The sequence below is a fragment of the Xiphias gladius genome, chromosome 1 (assembly GCF_016859285.1).
Source record: "Xiphias gladius isolate SHS-SW01 ecotype Sanya breed wild chromosome 1, ASM1685928v1, whole genome shotgun sequence".
NCBI lineage: Eukaryota > Metazoa > Chordata > Actinopteri > Istiophoriformes > Xiphiidae > Xiphias > Xiphias gladius.
The window spans coordinates 22,333,691-22,349,138 of record NC_053400.1 but is presented as its reverse complement, the minus strand read 5'-3'; the positions used below and the strand labels follow the sequence as shown (position 1 = coordinate 22,349,138).

The 15,448-nt window shown below is 42.4% G+C and overlaps 1 protein-coding gene across 2 annotated transcripts in view; it reads left to right on the top strand.

Moving 5' to 3' along the window:
- Positions 1-15,448, top strand: part of ankrd11 (ankyrin repeat domain 11) — a 97,448-nt gene that overhangs the window by 77,418 nt on the left and 4,582 nt on the right. Inside the window, exons 6-12 of one of the 2 annotated variants that reach the window (XM_040118582.1) lie at positions 5,277-5,450; positions 6,574-6,774; positions 6,880-7,022; positions 7,400-7,547; positions 7,687-12,136; positions 12,250-14,926; positions 15,156-15,254. In XM_040118582.1, coding sequence (XP_039974516.1) covers positions 5,277-5,450; positions 6,574-6,774; positions 6,880-7,022; positions 7,400-7,547; positions 7,687-12,136; positions 12,250-14,926; positions 15,156-15,254 — 7,892 coding nt within the window. The remainder of the gene's footprint in view (positions 1-5,276; positions 5,451-6,573; positions 6,775-6,879; positions 7,023-7,399; positions 7,548-7,686; positions 12,137-12,249; positions 14,927-15,155; positions 15,255-15,448) is intronic. The other variant, XM_040118665.1, reaches the window with a different exon arrangement.

Here is a 15,448-nt window from a genome sequence, read left to right as displayed (position 1 = left end):
TACACAGCTCACACAGTTCATACAATAAAGTTGCCAGTACCTCACTGTCATTGTAGTACCTCAAGTTTATTAGGATGTATTGCATCACATAGGCAAAATTATTTTTGTTTTATTTTGTTTAGTGGTGGGTAACCTAAGACTTGGTTGTGGAAACGTAGTTGCTCTGTATCTACGCCTTTGCATATCCTAGTCAGGACTTGTGGTTGTATACCTTTCTCAACTGTATATTGAGTTGTTTCTGCATATCTGTGTTTTATAGTCTGACTTTGTTGCTTTGCCTTTCATGTTCTGACCCTGCTGGGTCAGTGTCTCACCACTCTGCAAAATTTTACACCTCTGGCACGTCACAGCACCCACCCCCCTCTCTACCCCACTACCAGTTATACATTGCTCTGTGGCTTTAGCTGATGGAGATTAACTATGACCATGTGGCAAAGTATTGTATACCAAAATATTCTGCAGCCTTGTCCTTGGCTCCAACTAGATAAACTCTTAGAAAAAAATTGGTATTTAATTTATCCACTGTTTTTTGTAGCTAATAAGGACATTAATTGGAGGGTAACATGGGGAAATTAATTTAAAATGTTTAAGTCTGCTGAAAAGTGCATATGCATTTATTACAATGTTTTAGAATTAGCTGTTTTTAGATTTGCGATTGTTTCATACTAACCACCAGGCAAAAAGGGAAACGTATCGATGATTGTCTTGGTTTAAGAGCTGACATTCACTAATTTAAGACACCACATGCAGATTCCCTACAGTGTGACTCATAAAACCTGTCCAATGGGTTTCCATTATATTTGGCTTTATTTTTTTCCTTTATAAAATTTCTCAGCTGTGTTCTTTGTAGGTGTGTTAAAATGTAGTGTTTGAAATTGTCTTCTGATGAACACCAAATGAAAGATCTACTCTAGGCTGAGCTTGGCCTTTCATTAAATGTATTTCACAGCATTTCCTATTTATATAAGGGCAGAAGAGATCTTTGCAGTAATGCTGATGTTTGTTTGCATTGCTATTAACCCAGCCTCTAATGAGCATGCTCATGGAAGTTTCCTGCTTAGTGTTTACAAATATTATAAGTGCCTATAAGTAAGCTAGAGGAAGCAAATGAGTATGTACTGTCTGTATGCCTGTGGATAGCACACTGCAGATCATTAAAGATGAGGTTAATCAGAGCCCTCAAAAACTTCAATGCTCATCCCTCCCTTTACAAAAGCCAAGCCTCCCTTGACCATCTCCTTAGGAGCGCTAGACAGCAACATTCCTCCTTCCTTAAGTCATCCTCCTTCCGCTCTTCTCCCCTCTTCCTCCTCCCCACCACTGTCCACAACAGCAGTCAGACTTCAGGGATAGGTGGTAGAACAATCTTGTCTGATTACGACTACGCCCACACTAAGGAGGACATGTGAACACAACTAGTGTTTTCAGGGCATTTTTGTTCAGAGTACCATCCTCACTGAAGCACCAAATCAAAAGGAAAACAATTTAAATATTTTCTTCCTGCTGCTCCTCCTCTTTTAGTTTGAAAACAACGAAATTTTGAAATACAGCCATCATTTATAAGGTATGAGACAAATGCAACCCGATTACTTCATTCTGTCGCCTAATGCTCTCAATGATCACTCATACCGTGTTTGGCTACAGCCAAATAAATAACTTTGCTTTTGACATATTGTATAGTGCTGTAATGAGTCAATTAATCTATTAGTCAATTGGCACAAAATTAATTGACAAGTTTCAAGTTACTTTAATATAAGGATATACTGACATGAATTTTCAGACTGTTGGTCAGACAAGCAATTTGATGTTATTTTGGGCTCTGAGTGATTTTTGAGGTTTAATTGACAAATCGAGTAATCAATAATGAAAATAATAATTAGATGCAAGTTTAAGAATTTTGTGTGTCTGACTGATTTAATTGTGGCTAAGTTTTACCTGTTACCCAAAGTGAAAGGAAATTTGAGACAGTCAGTTAGTTATTTTATGCAACATTGTCTGACAGCATAAACAAAAAAACTGTTACATGCTAGCAGCAGTACTGTGTGGTCAGCTATATTGGCATTCAAAATGCGCAATCACAGAGGAGGTGAATGAAAGCCTGTTGTCTCAGCATTACTTCTACACAGCATAATACCATGTTTGAGCATGACTACATTATACTTTCCACTCTGGGAAGACTTTTTTTGGGAAAAATGTTGTTGGTAGTGAAAATGCCCAGTTACAGTGTACAAAAGGCCAAAACTTATTGGCCAAACAAATTTAGCCGACCTGATGTTGCGTGGTCTAAGTCAGGTGTTCTTTTTTTTTCTTTGAATTTGCAGCTTACCTTAATGCATTCCAGGATATTATCCTAATTGCAGCCATGCCTTTCCCATTGGGTCAGTTTTTCAGCACAGTATAGATGATCAGGTTTTGTGAAGGGAAGTGTGAGCCATGAAGAATTGGCTGCAAAAGGATACAGTGGTGTGCACAGATACCTAGCCCACACATCTTTTACCCCTGTAAGGTTATACAGAGATTTGTCTGTCTGTCTCCCAGACTCCCACTGGCTCTGAATAACACCAATAGAAAGAAGCTGTACACTCACTGCCTAACTGATTAAAGCAATATGTAACAAATGTGCCAGCTGGACAGAGAAGACAGACAGAGCATTGTACCCCACACTATGTTCATACCATATATTTATGAGTCTCCTTTGCTCAATACAAAGCATTGACAAAACATCCTGTTGGCCACTTCCTGCCTCTTCTGCCTTAACTTCCTGTTTATGCAATTTTTATGAGTCCCTAAGCAGAACATTTTTCAATCTAACGTGCTACAGTCAAACATACCTGGGCAGACTGGTTAGAGTGGTTCTTCTTGTCGTGGAATGTGTTGGCTAACTGAACCAGACAGTCTCTTTGTTTTGTGTTAATACTACAGCTAACGCTGTAGTATTGTCTGCCTGCCATATCAAAATCTAACTCTATTATAACCTAACATTTACGTTTGATGTGGTCCCCTCCTTTGGCTCAGGTAGGCAGTCTATTCATGGGGTGACTGTCCCTAGCTAGCCTGCGTTCCTTTTTTGTTTTCCTTTCCCCTTATTTTGTTAGTCAAGTTTCAAGCAGCAAGGAGAGTAAGGTCTCAACCCTGTCTGTAAGCTGAGTAATATAATTTTACTAAAGGCCCAAGTAGTGTTCCCTAAATAGACATCCAACAGAAAGACATGCCGTGGGAGCAGTGACACAAAGTTGTATAATTGTTTGCTCATTTGTGTAATTCAGTAATCCACATGTGATGTGTATTTTTGGTTCATGTGACATGAACAAAATGGTAATGGAAATGGTAATAATCATAGGCATACACTGGACAGAGTCATGTATAATGAAGCCATATACCATTTTGATCTGTATCTTTCCTTAAATTCTCAGGGTAATTAACCAAACACAAACCTTATGAAAGCAAAATCATATGCCTTACTTTAAAAACACGTGGAACAAAATTTTGTATGTAGCTGTGTTTGAACAACATCATGTCAAATTTAAATCTTACATATTTGTACTGGCAGAGGTTGCCAGTTTGAAAAAGTGATCATACCTGCTCCAAATGTCCTTAAATTATAAACAAACTGCCCCATCTGCATTTTGGGCTACCTGGAGTCTGATCCATGTCAGAGATGAACAGGCCAGTTGCTGCCATTGATGAGTCTTGTATTAGAGACTTTGGCCTTGTGTGTTGTTTAGCAGTACTCTGCATGGGTGCATCAGGGTAATAACTACCTTTCTGGTTCCCAATCTTGTAAACATAGTATGGAAAGGCAAACGTAGCACTTTCTGTTCTGCTGCTCAAAAACATGTTTGGACTGCTTCTGTGGTTCCCGCTGTTAAAGTCTTAGCAGAAGGAATGTGTCTAAATGGCAAATGCTTTGGAGAACGTGAGAGTGTATCAAAGAGGGGTGGGGGTACATTAGCTGTAAGTGTTCACAGATGTTAGTGAAAGTTCATCAGCTCTGTACTTGTGAGTAGAAAAATATTTTCCTGGAAAGCCTTTAGCCACCGGAAGCGTGAGCCGCCATGCTTCCTTCTTGTCTTATTTACTTGTGTTTTTCTGGCCTTGAGCAATGAGCCCAGACTCGGATGAGAAAAGTGCCACAGAAATCACACTCAGACACATCCACTGCTCTACTGGTTTCTCTGTACACGTACGTTTGAAATTGCTGTTTCTGTCTTTCACATAGGAGTATGTATTGTTGATATCGTTTTCTTGCTTTGGGCTTTGGGAATTGTTCCCCCTCAGTGACGAAGTGTTACAGTCATGTGTAGCTTTGCCCTCTATAAGGGTCATTAAATGGTATGTTGCCACTGAAAATAATTGCTGGGTGTGTCTTTGAGGAGCAGCTGCTTTTGTCCAGTAGCACTGTGTCTCCAGTAAGCCTGGCAGGCAGGCAGGCATGTGGTGACCTTGGCAAGGCCATGTTGAATTGAAATGTACACCAACTATTTCGTAATAACTGTGCTTCTGCCAAGTCACACCCTCTTTCCTCTCTTCTCGATTCGGACTGATTGGCTTGGAAATAGACGGATATAAACACACTGCCTGTTGGCCCCTCCCTTCCTCAGGGGCAGCTGGGTAATAGCACAAAAGTCACCCCCTGCTACCACCAAACCTCTCACATACTGGGCTACATATGCAGTATGTAGTATGTGAGTAATTGTGTTTTTTTTTTTGTTTTTGTTTTTTTTTTTTTTTTTTTTTTTTTTTTATAGAGGCTTATTTAGATAGTAGGGCATAGAAAGTAGCTTTTTTTGCAGTGGGAATTCTGAAAGAGGGGTCAAAGTGTGAGTCGTAATGAGAACTCAATTTGTTAAATCATTGTAAATTGAATACTTTTTGCTTTATTGTCTTTTGGTCTGACAAAGTAAGCAGTTTAAGGACACCAAATAAACATAATTAGTCAGACTAATTACATTGCAATATATTTAATGTGCTTTCGAAACTTTTCATAAAGTGAAAGATTGTCAGGTATAGGAAATATAGGTGAAGGTCTAAGTTTAGTGCTTATACATTTTTGTTGTCACAACAAGAGAGACATGGATAATCAGTTTACCAAATAAATAATTAAACAATAATATTGAATGTCATTTATTGGTGTAACACTAATAACACACCTATTACTCTCCCAGTCCATAAGGTTCAGTAAATTAGATTTGTTTGTGTATGCATGAATGAACATGTAGTTGAGTCTATGCAACCCAATACAATTAACGTTTGCTTCTCTATCATTTTCATGACAGAGAAACCAGGTCCAGAGCGGAAGCGCATTAAAAAGGAGCCCACCAACACCCGGAAGGCAGGCTTGCCGTTTGGAATGGGGATGCCAGGGATCCGGGCCGGGTACCCCCTCTCTGAGCGGCAGCAGGTGGCCTTGCTCATGCAAATGACAGCTGAGGAGTCGGTCAACAGTCCAGGTGCGGGCTTATCATGGAGGCCACGTCTTCTGTGGACGGGCGGCAGACAAGGAAAGAGGGATGGGAGTTAGCTTTATATCTAGACAGTGTGTGTGCGTTTATATGTGTGTGAGAGAGGGATGAAGGTGGTCTTAAAAAGGGAGAGGCAGAGGGGGGAACGAGGCATGGGGCTCAATGTTTTTGTTTATTTTTCTGGAGGTTGAGCACGCTGCCTGCTGTTTTTTGCCACATCTTAGTCGTGCTCTGCCTCTGAGACCGGACCAGTTGCTTGATTTGAATGTAGTTATACAAGCTAATCCATATTAATTCTCATTGCAGATGCAAAGTAAACTAGTGCTGTCAGTAAAAGTGGTTGTTTTGTCTTGACAGCTATAATAGTCACATATTGGTTCATCTACAGTATTGGAATTATTTTCCTAAAATACAGCATGGAGCCATCAAGGAAATGAAACTAACCCCCCCCCCTCGCCGGTATTGCGTTAGTCTGGAACTAATGGTACAATCTCAAGATCTGAGCCAAATCATAGCAGATACTCAGATGCAAAAAAAGAATTTTGTTTTTGTGTACGTTATATATCTTTTCTGCTGATGATTATGCATAAAATTTACAACCTCATTATATCCTCTCAAATGGTAAATTTATTTTTGGTAGACAAGTAATTTGGCCATAAATGTATTAGATACCTAAAATAGCATTATTGTTGCAACGTTGTACATTTGCTCTTGCTGTTGACATTTGAGATAGAATTAGGATGGTGAGGACCAATGCATAGCCACTTTTATTTATATGTTAATTCCTTTGTTGCATGCCTGAAGGCATGGACATAGATTAAGTGAGTGCGTTTCAAATATCATTTGGGACAATAGCTATGCAAACTCAATAATGTAAATGTGATTAAGGCTTGGGTTTAATCTTGTAAATGTGATGAAATGAGCTCAAGTGAAGTAGGCCCAACCACTCTGCTACTGACTGTAAGAGTAAGACTGCCCCCTTCTGGCTGTAAGCAGTTCAAACAAACTGGTCATAGTAGAAGTAATAACAAGTAACAAAGTAGATAAAAGCTAATTGCGCCATATGAAACAGTTCTAGTATTGAACTGAACTGTCCATGTCCTACCAACAGACACAACACCAAAGCATCAGTCACAGTCCAGTCTGGGTCAGAAGGGAACGCCAAACTCTGCATCTAAAACCAAAGACAAAGTGAATAAACGGAATGAGAGAGGAGAGACTCGGCTGCACAGAGCAGCAATCCGTGGAGAGGTACGCCGCATCAAGGAGCTCATTAGCGAGGGAGCTGATGTGAATGTAAAAGACTTTGCAGGTGAGAAGCTCTTTTATTGACTGTCCTCTACTTTGTGCATGAAGCAATATATCTTCATTCATATACTGCATACATCTTTCTCACAGTTATTATTATTATGTTTAGGCTGGACTGCATTGCATGAAGCGTGCAATAGGGGGTACTATGATGTGGCCAAGCAGCTGCTGGCAGCCGGAGCAGAGGTCAACACCAAGGGTCTGGACGATGACACCCCTCTACACGATGCATCCAACAATGGACATTTCAAGGTAAAAAAAAAAAAAAAAAAAAGCATAATCGGTATTTACAGATCATGTCTGAATGCACTCAATGTTATTAACAAAGTAGTAAAGCACGAAATATAACATCTTTAAATTCCATATGCAAAACACAACCAGGTATTATTAGGCTCTGAAAATGGAAACCTAATGGTTGTAGTAATAGTTTCTAGTCTTTCTCTTGACATAATGACTCTGCCTGTAAAGCTCATTCATGGCTCATACAAATGATCAAATAATAACAATGAAGTAAGTAGTGTATTAAGTTTGTGTCCTTTGACCTCTAAATTCTGAACTACAAGACTTGGTAATATTACCGCTTTAATTGCAATTTATATCAGTGAAATATTTTATTTTATTTGTTTCAGGTGGTTAAGCTGCTTTTACGATATGGGGGGGACCCACGTCAAAGCAACAGGAGAGGTGAAACACCACTGAAGGTTGCCAACTCTCCAACTATGCTGAATCTGTTGCTGGGGAAAGGCACTTACACCTCAAGTGAAGAAAGTTCATCAGGTATGTAATATTATATCTTTATATCTATCTATCACCTAATTACATGAGTTTTACAAGTTATGTAAGTAATTCGTATAGATGGGGCTGTAAGTGTTAAATTAGGTTGTGTATTGATTGCACCTCTTTTTACTTTTCACAGAATCTTCGGAGGAAGAAGATGCCCCATCATTTGCCCCGTCCAGCTCTGTCGATGGCAATAACACAGACTCAGAGTTTGAGAAGGGCCTGAAGTTGAAAGGGAAAACCGTAGACCCTCCTAAATCTGCCGTCACACCCGTCAAAGATGAATATGAATTTGATGAGGATGATGAAGAGGAACGTGTCCCTCCTGTGGATGATAAACACCTCTTGAAAAAAGACTTCCGTAAGGACTCGATCAGCAAGGCCAACAGCTTCATCTCCATACCCAAGATGGAGGTCAAAACATATTCCAAAAGCAACTCGCTCACACCAAAGAAAACTGTCAGGCGGATCATCTCTGACAGTAACAGTTCAGACGAGGATGATAGGACGTTGTGTTTCACGCCAGCGCCTACACCACGGCAACAAGCGCAGCAAACAAATACCAAGGCTAGAGACTCTGGCAACATGAGCTCTAAACAACAGAAAGATAAGAATAAAGTCAAAAAGAAACGGAAGAAGGAGAGTAAAAATAATGTCAGTAAAGAAGTCAGGTTTGGGAAAGTCAATGACAAATTCTGTACATCTGATTCAGATTGTGGAGATATGGAGAGTGAGGATGACAAGGGCTCAAATAGTATAAAGGACTCTTCTGCAACAAGCCTGAAAGAATCCCCTGGCTTTAACGCATCCTCCTCCTCTTCCCATGGAAACTTGAACTCTCAGAAACAAGCACCATCATTAGCAGAACAGCATCCAAAGCAGTGGAGGACAGATGGATGGAAGACTGTGTCATCTCCTACATGGTCGGACGTCAGTTCTCTCTCAGATTCAGTCAGAACAAGACTGTCCAGTGAGTCTGACTACTCCTCTGCTGATTCCAGTGTAGAGTCAATAAAACAAGTTAAGAGGAAAGCACAGGAGAACAAAAAGAAGAATAACAATGTGCACAGTAACACAGTAGACAAGAAAAATTCTGAGCTCTACAAAAACCCCAATATAGACAGTGCGGTCTCCAAAACGGATGTCGATGGCAAAGTGCTGAAAAAGCATAAAGTGAAGCACAAGCACAAAAATAAGGAAAAAGACAAAGCTCCTAGTCTAGTGCTTAATCAAGATATGAATGAGAAATTTGTCAAGAGCTATTCTTTTGATTTTGATGATTCAAGGCAGAAGTCCCTGATTGTTGAGTCCGAATCGCCAGCTGAGAGTAAAGTCAAGTTATCCAAACATGAAAAAGACCATTCAAAGAAGGAGGACAGGCTTTCAAAAAGCAAGTCTGAGGATAAGGATTGGTCATCTGGGAAAGACCTGCATAGAACAGCAAAGGAAGAGAAAAATAAGAAGACAAAGGACTCCACCAAGGACAAGACAAATAAGGAGGAGAGGGAGAAGCCTGTAAAATCTGACAAGGATAGAAATATCAAAGAGAAAGAGAAGCCCAAGGAGGATAAACAAAAAGCTCACAAAGAGGAGAAAAAGAAAAAGTCCAAGGAGAAGTCGTCCTCAAAGGCAGACAGGAAAAGTGAGCAGAAAGAGGAAAAGCATCTAAAAGTGGACAAAGAGAAAAACACCAAGGAAGAGAAAGAGAAATGTAAAAAAGACAAATCACAGAAGGAAGAGTCTGAGTATGAAGGGTATGACGTTAACAACCGTTTCCTCAACCTGGAGGACACAAAGCTCAGTGCCTCAGATGACCATCATGACAGGTGGGGTTCTGAGATGTCTTCTGACTCCTCCCTCTATGGAGATGACAGTTGGGATGCTCCTGTCAAAGAGTACAAGGAATACAAAGCCAACAACGCCGTTAAACTAATTGTTGAGACTGTTAAGGAAGAGACGAGGAGGAAAGAAAACAAAGTTAAGGACAAGAAATCGGATCACAGTGAGAAAAGATCAGAGAAAGAAACCACTTTTAGGAAGAAAGACAAGGACTCTTCTGAAAAGACAAATGAAAAGAAAAAAGACTGGTCAGAAAAACAAAAATTAAACTCAAGTCACTCAGTTGAAAAAGAGAAGAAGCGGAAGGAGTCCACAGACACAGTCAAAGACAAGAAAGACAAGGATTCTCTGGACAACAGTCGAGACCGTAAAGACTCGTATGAGTCCATGAAAGAAAGGAAGGACATAAAAATCAAACAGGAATCTATAAGAGAAGAATATGGCAATGATACCTTCTTCAAAGACATTGATGCCGGTAAATCATGTGACATCAGAGAAAGAAACCACTCTGGAAAGGAGAAAGAAAAGAAAGGTGATGGAATGGAAAAGCGTGAAAAGACAAAAGCAGACAAGCACAAAGAGAAAACAAAAGATAGAGGAGCTGATCAGGAGAAGGAGAAGAGTGAGAAAAGCTCCACAGAAAAACCTATCAAGGAAAAGGATGCAGACCGGGGCACCAAAGACAAGAAGGAGGGAGCCAAAGACAAACACAAAGAGTCTCATGGCAAAGACAAAGATCGAAAGATGTCTTCAGAACAGACAAAGGACAAGAAAGAAAAGGCCTCTCAAGACAAACATGCTGATAGGGAGAAAGATTTCTTGGAGCTAAAGAAAGAAGAAAGAAAAACTGAGAAAATCCGGGAGAAAACGTGGTACAAGATAGCTGACATATTCACTGACGAAAGTGATGATGATGAGGACAGCTACAATGGTGGTGTACTCATGACTGACTCCATCAGAAAAGACTCAACACCTGATCAGGATGAACTGGATCACTTCCCTTCAGAAAAAATGAGAAAATCTTCTGCAGAGGCTAAACATAACACGGAAAAGGCAAAAGACAAAGAACACAAAGAAAAGAAGAAAGAAAAAGCCACATTTGACACAGGTAAAGAGAGGAAAGGCTCCCTAGAGAAACACAACAAAGACAAGAAAGATTCTGTAGATGCAAAACATAAGGAAAGAAAAGACAGAATGTCAGTGGACTCGAACCAAGAGAAGAAAAATAAACAGAAGCTGCTGGACAAAAGGGACACCAGTGAGGAAAAGACAAAAAGCAAATATAAAGACAAGCTGGACCATTCTAAGGAAAGGAAACCCTCAAAAGGCAGTGGTGATAATGAAAAGTCCCTTTTGGAAAAATTGGAGGAGGAAGCTATGAATGACTATAAGGATGACTCCAATGACAAGAATAGTGAAATCTCCTCAGATAGTTTCACTGACAGAGGTCATGAGCCAGTCCTCACCAGTTACTATGACTCAATCAGTTTAACTGATGTGTCTGAGGACAGGAGAGACTCCCTGTCCATATCTACACCCCAGGACAAGTTTAGAGAGAAAGAAAGGCATCGACATTCCTCTTCATCTTCGTCCAAGAAAAGCCATGATAAGGAGAAGGAAAAGGTCAAGAAAGACAAAGGAGACAAACGTGACAAGACAGAGGAGATCAGAGAGTCCTACAGCCGCAGAGAAAGCCTACCTTTTGAGAAAGAGCCCATGCCTCTAGAGGCAGACCCTTACACATTCCCATATGGGGGTAAGGGAGATGGCGAAGACGACTTTGAGAAAACTTTGGAATTTGAAAAAGAAATGTCCAAAAAGGACAAAGCAACTGGTGTCATCAGTGACAGGATGAAGGACAAAAAGAAAAAGGAGAAACATAAGGAAAAAATGAAGGAGGAGAAAAATAAGTACATTGATGGCTTTGGGTCATTTAAACACTCCAAAGAGGATGTGAAGTCAGGGTTGAAAGACAGCCCACAGGTCACCGTTCTGAAAGACAGATCGAAAGAAGACAGTCCTAAATTTGATATGAAAAAAGACAGAAATCGGGACACATTGGACAAAGACAACAGAATTGACCACAGTAAATCTAAGACTAAGGATGAAAATGAAAAGCTCACTCAGTCCAAAGACACAGTGCGGAAAGATAATCGTCCACGTGAAAAACTGTTGGTGGATGGTGATTATCAAATGACAAGTTTTGGTCAGATGTTGAGTCTAAAAGACCAGGAGATTGAAGAGCGCCATAAGAGACACAAAGAAAGGATGAAGCAGATGGAGAAACTAAGACCCAAGTCAGGGGACCCCAAATTGAAGGACAAAACGAAGTCCACAGAGGAAGTACGGAAAAACCGCAGTGAGCTATCGTCAAAGAAATCCAACAGCCTGGAGTCTGGTCTTAAAGAGAAAAAGCTGAAGGATGTGGGTCTCCCAGCCCAGATGATGTCCCCAGGCAGGAAGTTCCAGCCTTCAGACAGTCAAAACTCAAAGGACTGGCTGGGTGGCCACCAAATGAAGGAGCACCTCCCTGCTTCTCCCAGGCCAGATCAAAACAGGCCAACTGGAGTCCCCACACCGACATCTGTCATCTCCTGCCCCAGTTTTGAGGAAGTAATGCAGACTCCACGTACCCCATCTTGTAGTGCAGAGGATTACCCTGACATTATTTTGGATGGGTTGGACTGTCAGAACTCATCGGCTATGACTATGTCAATGAATGCCTGCTCCCCATCCTTCTTTGAAAGGTATTTAAACCTGCAAATATAATGCAGGGTTACTGTTTTGATAATTTGAATGTTTTCTACTCTGTTGAATGTGGCGTATTTTCTAATGTCTTGTCTTTCCGTTGTCCACCCAGCAGGTACTCTAACTCCCAGAGTTTCCAGGAGGGCACCTGCCCTACCCCTGCAAAGAACCTCCAGCTGCCACTTGTCAGCCGTTCTGCTTCCTCAGACGTCCGCAGGCCTCTGGAGGATGAATTCAAGGTTGAGGCTGACAAGTTCCTTCGACAGCAGACTGATCCAGAGGCTGACTTTGATCCATCGTCTTCTTCCCAAACTCTAGAGGACAAATCAGCAACAGTGGATAGGCTGGAATGCCTGTCATCTCCCTATTTCTCCCCAATTGGGATGCTGTCCCCTCGGCGGGAGCCGGCCCATCCAACACCAGATGTGGCAACACCAACTCTCGCTGGCGCTGAGGGTAATGAACACCTTCCTGAAAGTGTATATAGTTTCCTGCCCAAACCCTCTACACCGGTGCACAGGCCTGACCCCCAGGAGCCCTGCTTTGACATCGCTGCACCACCAACCCCAGCTCCTGCTGCTTTGCCACCCCTGGACATCGATGACATCTCTGAGCCTCACCACAGTGAGCCTAACCTGGTCCACTCAAATCTTCCTTCTGTCACAGAAGAACAGGAGCAGGAAGAGGAGGATGAAGAAGAGGAGGACGACGAGGAAGAGGGCGATATGGACGAGAGAGCCGATGGAGACCACTGTGCAGTGGAGGAGCCTGAGCAAACAAGGGAGCCATGTTCCTTCTCCCCTCAAGTTGAGGACCCTCTGAGAAAGAGCTGGCCTGCAGAGTCCCCAGATCTGCAGGATCCAGAAGTCCATCAGCTCTCCCCCACACACACTGCACCGAACCAAGAAGAGAACTGTTTTGATCACAACTTGGGCTGGAACCCTGATATGGACCTCAAATCTCCCCACAGGACATATGGGGAGATAGAAGCTGCTGTCTCAAAAATAACCAGTCCTTATTCCCATTCAGACAGCGACATGCAGCACTTGTCTGGACACCCCTCCGTCACTTCACCTTATGCCACCTGGAATAGGTGGCACAAAGAGGACCCAGAAGACTTCGATGAGCAGAAGGAGGCTGTGGCTGACATCCCCTCTCCAGAGAGGCGTGACACAGCTATTGATGGGGAACCCAACTATTTAAACACCTCTTCCTCCTCCAATAGGCTGGAGTCTTTCTTCCAGGACTGCAACAAACCTAGCATAGATGATAGTCACCAGATGGACACAGAGTCAACATGTGTAGAACCAGACAGCAGACAGAGCACACACAGCTTCAGTGTTACCACTGATGGCCATATGGGTCCAGCTGTGGGCCCTGAGCCTGTGGTGCCCTGGGCAGACCCATTTTCGGCTGATGCAGATGAACTGGATGACCTGGGACCATTCTCCTTGCCTGACCTACCGCTACCAGACAAGTCAGAAGAAGCTGAGCCTCGAGACCCTGAACTAACTGACCACAACAAAACTTTGCCGACCCATATCAGACATAATATTACAGACCAAGATGACCCAGACATAATGGAGGTGGACCTACCAAGCCTGGCTAAGACTTCATGTTCTGCTGGAGATCTAGGTTTGGTAGAACCTACTGGACAAGATTTAGTTGTACCGTCACCACATGCCAACTTCCAGCAAGAGCTGGACCCTGAGCCACAGAGTGTGCCAGTCAGCAGCTCTTTGTCTCTTACTCAACAACAGGAAAGAAAAGGATCTTATGGAGGACCCGATGAGTCCAATCCAAGTATGTTGTATTCATCTGTGAAATCAGATGCTGGTCAGCAACATCACATACAGATTCACTCCCTCACTGAGTCGTTGCAGTTACCCCTGGATTCAGTGTCTGCTGTCAAGTCAGAGGTGAGACAGGAGGAGATGTCTGAGCCTGTAGCAGAATCTGTGTCATGCAGTCCTCTTCCTCAGGCCCCAGTGGCAGTCACCCTCTCCAGCACAGTGGAACTACCAGACACTCAGGAGACCACATCCAAGCTACCACCGGCAACCCTGACCACTGTGTCCACCACTGTAGATATCCCCAAGAAGGTGGAAGAAATCCCTCAAAGGATGACCCGCAATCGCGCCAAGAACAATCCCTCTGCTGGTGCTGTCCCTCCTACCTCCAGCATATTAACCTCGTCTGCTTCTGCCACCCCTGTAACTACCAGTCCAGCAGTGAGCATTAACCCAATTCTTACTAGAACCCCAACACCCACCTCAGCCTCTTCCTTCTCAGCCCTGAAGAAAGACAAAGAATCCGTGCTTAGTGTCTCCTCTACTGCATCTAATGCAACCCCAGCAGTATCTGTACCTACTTCTGTGACAACATCTGCATCAGTGGTTCTCAGTAAGACAACTAAAGGACGCCCTCTCCCGGTGGACGAAGAGGAGTCTCAAACCCAGCACCCACGGAAGAGGAAATTTCCGCGTTCTGCTGGGCAGCAGGTCCAGGTCCAGCTGGTAAACACGGCAATGCAGCAGACCAGGGAAATGATTCAGCAGACTTTGGCTGTCGTAGTAAATGCCATCAAGCTGGACGATATTGAACCCTACCACAGTGACCGTTCAAACCCCTACTTTGAATACCTTCAGATCAGGAAGAAGATTGAGGAAAAGAGGAAGATTCTGTGCTACATCACTCCACAGGCCCCGCAGTGCTACGCTGAATATGTGACCTACACTGGCTCCTACCTGCTGGATGGCAAGCCCCTCAGCAAGCTTCACATCCCTGTGGTAAGTTACCATGTCTTTACCTTTTTCCCTAATGATAGAGGCAATGTAGTGAATACGTTTAAAACTGTCTAGTAACATTTCAAATTTTTGTTAGCTGTAAAGCAATTCAAAAGACATACATTAGTGCATGGCAAGAGTTTTTTTTTTTTTTCTGTCCAGAAATAAATACTGTATCTTACTGTATAAAAATGTAAAAAAAAAAAATACTTGTGCTGTATTTGCACATCAGATTGCCCCACCTCCTTCGCTGTCAGAACCTCTGAAGGAGCTCTTCAGACAACAGGAGGCAGTAAGAGGGAAGCTCAGGTTGCAGCACAGCATAGAAAGGGTAAGGAACGAATGTGTGTTTTTTTGTTTTTGTTTTTTTTTATCCTCTATCCTTCATTCACTTATTGCTAACTCCCCTGTCCCTGCTTTCATGCATTCAGCTACATACATGTGCACTGAATGCTATGAGCACTTGATCAATGATGAAAGATCAAAGTCTGTTTTTAATAGAAATGCTACTGAAATCTGCATACC